Genomic DNA, 12,598 nt, shown 5'->3' on the forward strand with positions numbered 1-12,598 from the left:
GTGCTCCTGGTGAGGATGTGCCCCACCGACCCAAGGAGGGTAGCGTGGACATGCACCACCACAGTAATTACTGAAGTGGCTGTAGGTCGACCTAATATAGGCAGGCTTATGTTCTAGTCTTACATACCCTTTGTAACCTCTGTAACTCTTTCTTTTATGATTGACAATAGGTATTAATGTAAGAAATTCCTAAACTGTATTTCAGCAAACATCCCTACTCAGGGCTGGTCTACACAGCCGCGCTAGTTCGGCGGCTGGGGATCGAAGTTCCGAGTTCGATTTATTGCGTCTGGTCTGGACGCGATAAATCGAACCAGGAAGTGATCCCCGTCGACTGCAGTACTCCAGCTCAACGAGAGGAGTACCGCGGAGTCGACGGGGAGCCTGCCTGCCGCGTGTGGACTGCATCTGAACCGCGGTAAGTTCGAAGTAAGGTATGTCGAATTCAGCTACGTTATTCACGTAGCTGAATTTGCGTACCTTACTTCGACTTGGGGGGTAAGTGTAGACCAAGCCTTAGTCTAGAGCAACAGGATACTAAGTGAACAGTTTTAGTTCTGCTATGGAAGAAACATGATACTCACAAAACTGTGATAATCAGGGTAACTGCAGCACATGCACACACCCACAAATAGTCTTAATGCACATAAAGAACAGACCTTGAAACTAGACAACATATGACAACGAAGGACTGAATATAGTAGCGTCCTCCATCACCAGATGCTACCCATATTTTTTTTTCCCTCCAGATAATGGTAGGTATAAATAGTTTCACAAACTTTTTGGATCATTTTCAAAAGATGGCACAGTGGATGGGCTACAGTCCCTCCCTATACCCCTGTCATTACAGGCAAATAGCAATTTGTACTTCATTGTGTACCTGTCTGTATACAGAAATGTGGGGATTTGCAGGTGCACCCATTATGTGGTCCTCTGAAAATTTTCCCTTTAAATCTGAAACAACTTCCCATAACCCTATCTTGTGCTTGTCCTCCTTTAACTAATATGGGGTAAAGAATTTCTTCCTGATATAGAGAATCTCCAGCATTAAAGCGAGATCTATTTACAATCTGCACCAAATCCTCTCTGCGATATTCTTGACATTACTAAAAGTCCTGTGGTACAAACTAGAGAGAACATTACCTTGGAAGAACACACTTTCTGATGAATGCCACATAGTAAATCTGAGATGAGTTTCATTTTGTAAAATCACTTATAAGAATTTAAGGAGTTGATTGGTCTTTCAATTTCATGAAACTGTATTTCATGGAAGCACATATTCAGAAGGAACCATTAATGATCACTTGTCTGTGATCAGGCTTAGACTCACCAAAGCAGAATTTCAGGATCAAATTGTTAAATTACTCCCAAACAGCTAGAAATAATCGACTAGTAAATAACATAATTTTTCTGAACTTTATCTCTTTCTTGTAACATTCAAACAGTAGTTTTGAATTATCAGTAATTATTTTACAGAAGGAAAGGCCTCTTCCTATTATTATAGCTTTTGTTTCCACCCCTAACAGCTGCACTTCCTGGACTAAGAATTTACAGAAAATCTAGACCACAACTAGGACATAATGTCAGCAACGAGGCTGTGAATAAACAGCGTTTAGATGACACAAGTCCCTTGTAAAATAAAACATTACGAACAACATTTTCAACCATCTTTAAAGATTACTGCTATATTCTAACAGAATGACATTTCCAAACATTTTCATACATGAGGAAGGGGGAATATAAATAAAAAACAACTGAGTTCCCTTTCACACTTTACTGTAGAAAAAATCTGATCAGCTGGTCTAGTCTCTGGGTTGATCTGGACAACAATACAAAACTAATCCATAAACCTTAGTTCTTGAAGAAGTTCATTTACCAGCTTCACAGCCCTTTGGTTTTTTAATCCAAGTTGGTTAAACCTGTAGGCAGTACGTATAAGAAGGCCAAAAACTTCATTGGTTGTATTGCTTGCCAGTATCACCTGAAGGAAAAACAGAATGGAGGAAGAGAGGAAATAATCTCATTTAGATATATTACTCCAAGTGCAATAATTTCTAGCTGTGTACTACATGTTGTTTTCTTCTAGCTCCCCCCCAACCTCCCCTCCCATTTAGTCATAGGTATCATCTGAAAAGCAACTAAATTCCATAAAGCATGAAAATAAATTCCCTTCTGAGAAAGAAAGAAAGAAAGAAAGAAAGAAAGAAAGAAAGAAAGAAGTTAATGAAATCTCAGGACTAGATCTCAAAGTGTAACAGAAGAGCACTGAGTGCACTGGGGAAGAGTTTTATTCCACCTCTCTGGCCTGCTGATCCCTGAGGGCTGCTCCGCACTCTGCATCCCACTCTGGTTCCAACTCATGCCTCTCATATGTCCTCAGCCCACCCTGGAAAGCCCCCTATGCCAGGAGGGGGGAAATGTAGGAGGGACTGGCATAGCCTCCCCTATGCTAGCTCAGGACTCCCTTGCACTAGGGGAATTCTAAGCTGTTGCCTTAAGGCAATTTTAAATTCTCTTTGTGCTACTGGTTTAACAGGACCAAGGATCTTGTCTTCCATCTTTCAATAAAGGGTTGTTATAGCAGAATAAGGTGCTGCAGCCTAGCTGTTAAAGGGCTTCACTGATCTATAAAGGGCAGGCAGCACATAAGACTTAGAAAATAAATAGACCCAAATGAAAAGTTATGTATGCTTCCAAACAACTTTAAAATACAACATTTTAATGTTAATGAATAATCAAAGTCATTTTCTATAAAACACCCAAGTTTTCTAACATATCCTAGCAGTCCTTAAAGAAAGTAATGTTATATTTGTTTATTCCAACTAACAGCAACTAGGAGGAATAATCAACAATAATGTTCCAGTTCCACTCACTGCAAAAAGTTTTTTCTCATGTGTTACAGGCCTTATAAAAGATAAAAGGAGTACAGTACTTTGACACCGAGAGGAAGAATTTCCAGACAAAGTGCTAAAGCAAAACAATGATGTGAAGTTCTGGCCTGCTTGCATCAGAGGGTTTGGATTCTTATTGTAAAACATGACCTATAAATATATGTAACATATGTAGTAGCTAAATAACAATATAATAATAATCTAACATTTATGTAGCAAATTAATCTTAAAAGGATGTGGGAGACCGTATCAAAAGCTTTGCTAAAGTCAAGATATATCACATCCACCGCTTTCCCCATATGCACAGAGCCAGTTATCTCATCATAGAAGGCAATCAGGTTGGTCAGGCATGACTTGCCCTTGGTGAATCCATGTTGACTGTTCCTAATCACCTTCCTCTCCTCCAAGTGCTTTAAAATTGATTCCTTGAGGATCTGCTCCATGATTTTGCCGGGGACTGAAGTGAGGCTGACCGGTCTGTAGTTCTCCAGGTTCTCTTTCTTCCCTTTAATATGGGCACTATATTTGCCTTTTTCCAATCGTCCAGGACCTCCCCCAATCTCCACGAATTTTCAGAGATAATGGCCAATGGCTCTGCAATCACATCAGCCAACTCCCTCAGCACCCTTGGATGCATTAGATCTGGACCCATAGACTTGTGCATGTCCAGCTTTTCTAAATAGTTCTTAACTTGTTCTTTCACCACTGAGGGCTGCTCACCTCCTCCCCATACTGTGTTGCCCAGTGCAGCAGTCTGGGAGCTGACCTTGTCTGTGAAGACCGAGGCAAAAAAAGCATTGCGTACTTCAGCTTTTTCCACATCATCTGTCACTGGAAGTGACTGATGCCTGAGAGGGCAAAGTGTATACACTCTTAGGCTATGTCTACACTAGAGAGTTACAGCAGCACAGCTGAACCGATGCAGCTGCGCCACTGTAAGATCTTTCATGTAGCTGCTCTATGCTGAAGGGAGAGAACTCTCCTGTTGACATAATAAAACCACCCACAACGAGTGGTGGCAGCTATGTCAGTGGGAGAAGCTCTCCAGCCAACATAGCGCTATGCACACTACCACTTATACTAGCAAAAATTATGTCACTCGGGGTGTGTTTTTTCATAAGTTTTGCCGACGTAAGTGATAGTGTAGACATGGTCTAAATCTATAGAATGTAAGGTGTGAGGGAACTACATACACTCCTGTACTGTCAGCTACTACTCAAAACATTTCTGTGGCTCCATAGCTTAGGTAATGACTTCTCCAATGGGACTCTGTGGAAGCACTGTCAAGGAGGAGAATATTTTGGCTGTAATTCTTATTTAGGTTAGCATAATTTTCTTTAATTCTCTGTGATCAGCTTTTTCGTAAGAAGGAGAAATTTTCAACATGTGAATAATACAAAAAAAAGCTTGTTGAAAAACATGGAAACACTTACATGCGAAATAAACTCTTGGGCAATCTTGTGTCCACCAGAAGAAAAGAGCAAAAAATTAATCAGAAGATGCCTGACAAGGTGTTTGGTGCAAGGTTGCCGTTTATCTGTTTTAGTGCTAGCTGCAGCCTGCAGATCTGTGATGGAGAGGGTTGTACAGCTGAAGAGCATCATCAGACGATCATATACTGCTCGAGCTTCTACCTGTAGGGAACAATTTCAAAAGATAAAGGATCAGAGAAGAGTAAAAATTGTGTTTATGGAATTTTTTTTTTTTTTTTATGAGATTTGTTCACTAACAGACATCTGAATCCTTGGAAGAAAACCCAAAAATATGTCAAGAGCTTGAGTTTAAGAGGCACTGCAGAGAACAGGGAAGGAAGGGCAGTGCACATTTTGCTTACGGTGGTTCACACAAACATAAATGGACAAAATGGAAAATTCTTTACTTTCTTTGGTCTTGCAAACTAAAGCAGCCAAGGCATCGAGCCAAGTTTTGACCTTTTTTGTAATGAAAGGAAATGGAGAAAATCCCTCAGTAGAATGTAGTCAGATTTTTTACATTGTGGGAAAAAGAACAGAAGGCTCCTTGAAGGTTCACTTCAATATTGTAGCTACAAATCAATTAAACCCCCATGTAATCTGACCTCAATTGATAAAACATTCTGATAAGAATGACGGATTTTGGCTTCTTCCTGTATTACTTGCAACATGTTTATTTCCTCTGCCTCTTGGAGGAGCCAATATAAATGTACCGTCAAAACAGAGAATGAAGATTTTGGTATCCACATAATTGAAGTTGTTAGTTCATCATAAGCAGCTATTAAAAAACATATTTCATTGTAATTATACTGTTCATTACATAAAAGACAGGAAACATAAGGACAAAAGCAAAACATACCACCTAGGACTAAGGGGAGTAGGACACCAGCCCCACCAGTGTTCGTGAGTTCATTTTAGTTTTAGCTATTTGTTTCCTTGCACTTACTGATTTTTTTCACATTAACATTTCTATATATGCTAGCTTGAAAGAGTTTGCTTTACTGGAAAGGTAATTCCTCATTTAAGTCTGTCCCAGGATGCACTAGGGATGCTACATGGCACTAATGAGATCACAATAAAAGGTTATTGTTCCATTGAGATTGGATTGCCTTCAAACAAGTGCACCTGAATCTTACTCCTTCCCATTTCGCTACACCTGCACTGATTCCCCCATTCAACCATTCCTGAGCTGAATCAATAAGGAAGAGTGGCTACAATATATCTAGACCTTTTTAATGCTAAAAATATTTTGGATTTTAAATCATGCCTCACTACTCCATGATATTCAAAGCAGATGTTATGCTTTCAGCTTCCGTCTATGTTAATGTATGTCTGGTTGCAGTGTTTCAGTCTCTCCTTCCCGTCACCAGGTGCTAAAAAGTCCTCTTCTTCCTCCTCTCTGCTGAAATGACTACAGGCTCCCATACCTATCAGTCTTCATAGTCTTTTCTCTCTATGTTCTCATTCCCCTGTGCTAGGACTAAAGAAAAGAGGAGGGGGGAGGGGGGCAGATATTTTGACTGAGCAGTGGCAAGTTAGGAACAAGGTGGTGAAGAAACTACAACTCTAAAGTGCACTTTTGGGGAGCGATCAGGACTTTAATGAAACAGGAATAACAGTAAGAAGCACTAAGAAAGGGGGAAGGAAACAATAGACACTGGGATCCCTCTATGCATATGGAGTACTGTCGTTTCCCCACCACTCCCTGCCAGAAAACAAAACCAACAAATGAGTTAAACCAATTTGTCTCAACAGAAAGTGATTTTTTTCTATCATCAGACTGGTATTCTCATGGGAAATACATGAAAAACTTTGGAAAGAGACAAGGTCTTCCACTGAGATCAGATGTAATATCCATATCCAAAGGACTTGCATCCTAATTCAGTATTGCTTTCATTGTGATTTACAGAGAAGCCATTATCTTTTTCTACAGAAGTGTGCCAAGTCTGATTATTAAAAAAGTTAGCACCTTCTTCCCTGTAGAGGGGTCCGGACTCACCCCTGCGGCGCCTCCTGCTGGTCGTCCAGGGAATTAGCTCACCAGCCTCTGGAGCGCCCTCTGCAGGGCGGTGATCCGCCTTGTCCTCTGCACTGGCCCCCGTGTCCCTCCCAGGACCCCGGTGCCCCTTGCTCTGGGTGCTGCCCCCTGGCAATACCCACACATGCTAGGTCTCCCCTCCCAGGGGAACCCCCGCCCACTATCCCCACCTTGCCTCAGCACTAGGCCACTGCCAGTCACCAACTAGCCCCCGCTCCCTGGGGCAGACTGCAGTATAGGCCACTCATCACTGGCAAGGAGGGTTTGGACCTGCTGCCTTGGCCTAGCCCTGGGCTGCCCTCTGCAACCCCCAGTACCCCTTAGCCTATTACCAGGCCGCAGCCTGGGGCCATCCAGGCTGGAGCTCCCCAGCTCCTCAGCCTTTCCCCAGCCCTGCTCCACTCAGGTACTCTGTCTCAAGCTTGCTGCAGCCAGGCCCTTCTCCTTCTGAAGGCAGAGAGAGACTCTGAGTGCCTGGCTCCCAGCCTCTTATATAGGGCCAGCTGGGGCCTGATTGGGGCATGGCCCAGCTGTGGCTACTTCCCCAATCAGCCCAGTAGCTTTTCCCTTTGCCCCAGCCCTCTGCCAGGGCTGTTTTAAACCCCTCGGGCAGGAGCGGGGAAACCACCCCGCTACACTCCCATTTAAAAGGGATTTTTTTATGCTGAAGTATAAATCTTTAAAAACAAACATTTATAATGGAAGTATCAATTATCCTAACTATGACACTTGAGCACACCTTCTTATATTATTCAAAGTAAAATAAACACTATTTTTCCAAGTATAGTAACCAGAGTTATTAGTTAAATAGTGTCTTCTCATATCCAAACAAAATGTTCAAGATCCTTTTCAGAAACACAAAGAACTTTAATGCTGTGTGATAACTTGAAGTTTTAACTAACACCAAGAAAAGACTATCTGCTCAAGATCTGATTGTGCATTGTGCTACTTCCTCTTCACATGGGTCTGGCAAAGGGGCCATATGATGCAAAATTTAAACACTGGGGAATATCTGTGACAAAGGAGGATTCCCTGGGTTGGGTAGAACTGGGATAACAGCTGTGTACCACACATGCACCCACCGTCCATATGTAAGGATAGGGTGTGTGGTCAGAATGCGGCTGTACTCCAACTATTCCTGCCTGCTGCAATAGTCCCTACAGTCATAGGTAGCTAAGAGTAAATTAGTGCAGTTCTTAGGCTGCTTTAACTTACTCAGGGCATCCAATAGGTCCCATGCTGGCTCCAGAATAGGGAAGTGCAAAGCTAGCATAAGGCCCACCTTTGTCCTTCTCCCCTCTGTTCCTATGCTGAGTGGAATAGAGAACCAGACCTTTAGTGTTTAAAACAAAACTAAGTAACCATGGCACAAGTTAATATAAGAAAGACTGAATTACATCATCAGATCACTGCCTAGATTCTATGACAGGTGCAACAGAAATCAAATTAGATAGATAGTTAGATCAGATTCACTGCTGCTGAATGTGAATGAAGAATGCTGCACTGTTGTTATTATTAGTGCTCTCACTTTTAAAGCATGGCTGTCCTACAGGACTCTACGTCACAGGAGCTCTGAAATCTTGCCACACAGATTCAAAAGGAGCAGTTACAGGTGTACCAATCAAGCTGATTTGATACGGTCATATTTTTCAGAAGAAAAGTAAATAAAGGCATTCTGGCCTACAGTACACTTGACAAACCCAGTTTCTAAATGTTCACAGTTGAAAGAGCCACAAAAATTATCTTGGATCCCCTCTACTGCAGAATTTTACAATTCCAGGAGGACCCTGCAAACCCCAGCCGCTTTCAAACATAAATGCCTCAATTTTCAGGTATACAAATGGCTAAATACTCTCAGCCATGCCTACACCACCCACCAGAATTTGAGTCCTCTGCTCTTTATCATTGTGTGGATTGTAGTAAAACGCCAGCAGCCACAGAAAAGTATCTGCGGATTCATCTTCAGACTTCAGCAACTGCTCTACAGCGATATCAGCCCATTCTCCAAAATGAACAAACAAAAACCAGCTCTCAAAGAGGTCAGTGTAAGACCTGCAAAAGAATCAAAATACATTTCAGTTTTGTTGGCTATTCATGTTCTTGTGGGATGCAAAAAGGTTCCAAGCAGGGGTTCCCCATTGAGTGAAGATGCTGTTTAGTAAAGAATTGTGCAGTTCCCACTTGTGATCAGTGCTAAAGTGCATGCAGAGGTTGTCCACCCGTGAACTGTGAACAGCTGAGAGCTATACTGCTGACACAGTAATGTGGCTATGACACTTTCTTGAGGTGCCAGGACTGTAAGTCACTGTGTTACCCACCTGCCTCAGTGAGAGAGAGTCTTTGTTGTGGTAGGTGGGTGACAGCTCCCTGACACTACCAACCCTTCAGCACTCAGCCGCTACTTTGCTTTTCAGGTAAAACACTAGGTGTACCTCAGAACTCCTCAGAAGCATCCCCCCCTGTAGCCTCCAGCCTCTGTCACTGGACACACATAGTAATTTCCAGGCTCCCTACTCCCAAGGGCGCTCAAAGGAATAGTACATATACACCAACTTATAACAACACAGCACTGTAATCTATTTATAACAAAAGTTTATTAACAAATGTAGAGAATTAAGAGATAGTGAGCAAGAATAACAACAGGTTACAAATAAAACAAAAGTATAACAGGCTTCTACTAGACTAAGACTTACTTTTAACAGGCTACAAACCTTTGTCTAAAACAGTCTCTCAGTCTGAGCTTTTTCTGCAAAGCTTACTGGTTTTCAGTCAAACCAGGATCCACAACACTCATGAATCATTCTCCCCACACTCCCGCCCAGGTTTCTCAGTGAAATGGATAACAAAATATCCTTTTGCTTTTCCTTATATTTCCCAGAGTTCATTGTCTTTATTCCCAGAGTCAGAATAACTCTCCTCTGTAAAAAGCAACAGAGGGTCCTGTGGCACCTTTAAGACTAACAGAAGAAGTGAGGCTCTTACCCACGAAAGCTTATGCTCCCAATACTTCTGTTAGTCTTAAAGGTGCCACAGGACCTTCTGTTGCTTTTTACAGATTCAGACTAACACGGCTACCCCTCTGATACTTGTCTCCTCTGTAAAGGCAGTTTCCATTGTATTGACTTACAATGCTTCATTTACAAATGACTCTAGGTAGACAGATAAACTGACATTCCTTTTTCTAGGAAAAACTTGATAGTCAACCCTGCCTGGGATACAGATTCTGAAATATATTTTTCAATAAATACATACATACAACTTTCTATACAAATTCTTAAATATCATCCATACATACATCTCACAATGCTTATGTGTCACCAGTTTTCATTTGATACCTTACAAGATACTATTTATGGATAAAACCATGAAAACAGTGTATTAGGTGTAGTAAGTTTTTCAGGCTTAATAGGAGTTGCTGTTACAGAACAGTGAACCCTTTGCCAGTTGGCACTGAGGAGGTCTTAGGATCACAGTGGTGTTGGATGCACGAGTTCCATAAGTTAAACGTCTCCATGCATAGAAGGATGGATTTAGCACTCTCTGTTTGTTAATATAGAGCATGGTTGTTATGTTGTTGGACATTACTAGGATATGTCAGAATCATGAGTGGTATGAATGCTTTGCAGGCTTCCCAGACAGCTCTCAGCTCCAGGAGATTTATTTGCATTCTGGTCTCTCGAGGCATCCAGGTGCCTTATGCTGTGAGTCATCCATGTGGGCTCCCCAGTCCAGTTGGGAGGCATTTGTAACTAGCTTTTTCTCAGGTATGGGCGGGAAGAGGGGAACTTCCATGCATATGCGCTTGGGGTCTTTCCACCACATCAAGGGAGAATAATCACTATTGTGTACATACTGTCTTCTTGGCACATACACCACACAGCTCTTGCCCTGACTGAGTCTAGAGTCGCTCCCATGAATTCTATAGTTTGTGTCAGATTTAGGGTAGACTTGTTTATACCAATTCCCAGGGCCATTAGGAGATGGAGCAGCAATGATGTCAATGTCAAAACTTCTAGACAGGACCTTTCTGTCAGGAGCCAGTCATCTAGATATGGATGGCAACGGAGCCATTGCAACAGGCCTCTGCTGCTACTATTGCAAACTTCTTCGTAAATAGCCTGGGTGCTGCTAATAAGCCTAATGGAAGAACTCTTACTAATAGTGGTTGGGACCTGCCACTAACCTAAGGAAACACACATAGGGACCTGGATGGAGGGCCAAGTCAAGAAGAGGGAGCATCCTAAGTTTCAGAGAGGGAGAGAGAGAGCAGCAACAGAGTGTGCAGCATGCAGGAGAAGGGTGCCTCAGATCTGGAAGGAGCTAATCCCCAGAGTGGCTAGGAGGAGGTGCCCCTGGCAGTGAGTGGACCCTATCACAGGGTGTAATTAAAAGGTCTGATTTTCTGAAGTGCTCATTGACTTGAACTGTGGGTGCTTGAGACCTCTGAAAATCAGGTTCATAGTTTAGAAGGCCTCCTTATATCTGAGGATATCCTATTTTCCTATCCTTAAACAGAAGTTGTATTTGGGAACTAAGAAGAAAATGGCATCTAAAGATAACTAAAAATTAATCAACCAAGATTATGAACCACATGACTTTTCACGAAGTAATAGAAGAACAAGAAGAAATGATGAGGGATAGTCTAAGTATTTTTATTTACCTAATGCTTTTATCTTCTATTATTGCTTTAAGCATGTCAGTAATGTATTTCAGGTGTTGAGACCAGAGCGTAGCTGGCAAATCTGGAAAACAGTAAGAAGAAAAGTTGTACCTAATGAAACAGGCTAAAACAGAACAATATTTGGTACGGTATCAAGCTAGAACTAGAACTTGCTAGACACATGTTTCAGTCTTCAGTAATTGCTTCTCATTTTTAAACTTTCCCGTAGTTTTCAACCATATCTATAATAAATTACTTTATGTTCTTTGGTCAAAAATTCATTTGCAAAATACAGGACTAAAGTTCAGGCTATTCATCAAATTAGGCATAAGTGTGTGTGTGTGTGCGCGCGCATACATACACACACAGAGACACACAAACACACACAATATATATATATATTGTTTCTCATCAATACTAATCTAGTGTATCTCTGTTATCCCAGCCAAGTGCCCCGTCCTTAGCAGAAATTGCCAATCATGCAGGACTGTGTCACATGAAACATTATTTTTCTGATATGCATAAATAGAGACAAGGGAGATCAAACTTATTTTCATTTGTGACTTAACTGAAATCAGATTTCCAGATTTCAGAGAGGAGAAAGGCAACACAATGCATTAATACGTTTGCATATGGGAGTTTTCACAATAATCATTATTGAGCTTACAAGACGTGAACATTGAATACCTTTCCAGTCCTTGATAACTGTGTTTTAATTCCTAGCATTGGCTTTATTATATTGAAAATAATTTGCCTTCCTTCTATTACTCTGGTTTTGGTTTTAATTTTGTTTAAATCTATGCCATTGAATATAATAGTTACACAAAAACCTACATTAAAAGAACATTACAAAAGTGGCAAAGTCAAGCACTCAGAATTAAGGTAACCCTTGTGCATTATTTTTGAGGTTATGTATTGTGCAGAAAAATAAATGAAAATGCAGATTCCGTTAATGCTCCAAACAATTCAAGGCAGAACTTACCAAAAGGATGTTTGAGTAAGGCTATTACAAGATGCTGCTGCTGAGGAGGAAAGTAGGCCTTCAGAGGAAATTTATGCTAAAACAAAAGTCAATATTTTAAAAGAGCTTTGTGGTCAGCTTCCGAGAACATAAAACCGAAAGATATTATAGGTTCACCTAATGTAATAGCCACATACAATAACAGTGCTGTCTGGCATAAAGGAACACTTAATTAGTTTTAGACCTAACATTTAAGATTTTCTATGAAGAAGGAGGGAATAGAAAAGAGAGGGAAGGAGGCTTACAAAACCTAGCTATTTATGTTACTGGAATTATTTAACTTCAGTGAAAACAGGCTTTAGGGGATGGGGGAGTTTAAATCTAAATGTTCCCATCCAGTGTTTGTGAACACAAAAAGCAATTTTTTTCTAACGTATAGGAACCAGAAAGAGTAACTGACTAATGTAAAAAGAACAGGAGTACTTGTGGCACCTTAGAGACTAACAAATTTATTAGAGCATAAGCTTTCGTGGGCTACAACCCACTTCTTCGGATGCATCCGAAGAAGTGGGTTGT

General features: G+C 41.2%; 1 protein-coding gene across 2 annotated transcripts in view; it reads right to left on the bottom strand.

The window, feature by feature from the left end:
* Positions 1-1,402: 1,402 nt before the first annotated feature.
* Positions 1,403-12,598, bottom strand: part of FANCC (FA complementation group C) — a 121,967-nt gene continuing 110,771 nt past the window's right edge. The window contains exons 11-15 of one of the 2 annotated variants that reach the window (XM_024196067.2): positions 12,044-12,119; positions 11,062-11,143; positions 8,279-8,453; positions 4,325-4,525; positions 1,403-1,981 (exon numbers count right to left, since the gene is read on the bottom strand). In XM_024196067.2, the coding sequence (XP_024051835.1) occupies positions 1,838-1,981; positions 4,325-4,525; positions 8,279-8,453; positions 11,062-11,143; positions 12,044-12,119 (678 nt within the window). In that variant the 3' untranslated portion in view covers positions 1,403-1,837. Of the gene's footprint in view, positions 1,982-4,324; positions 4,526-7,616; positions 7,707-8,278; positions 8,454-11,061; positions 11,144-12,043; positions 12,120-12,598 lie in introns of those variants that run through there. The other variant, XR_002907885.2, reaches the window with a different exon arrangement.

Source organism: Terrapene carolina, unplaced genomic scaffold, assembly GCF_002925995.2.
Source record: "Terrapene carolina triunguis isolate 2854851 unplaced genomic scaffold, T_m_triunguis-2.0 Scaffold113, whole genome shotgun sequence".
Classification (NCBI taxonomy): domain Eukaryota; kingdom Metazoa; phylum Chordata; order Testudines; family Emydidae; genus Terrapene; species Terrapene triunguis.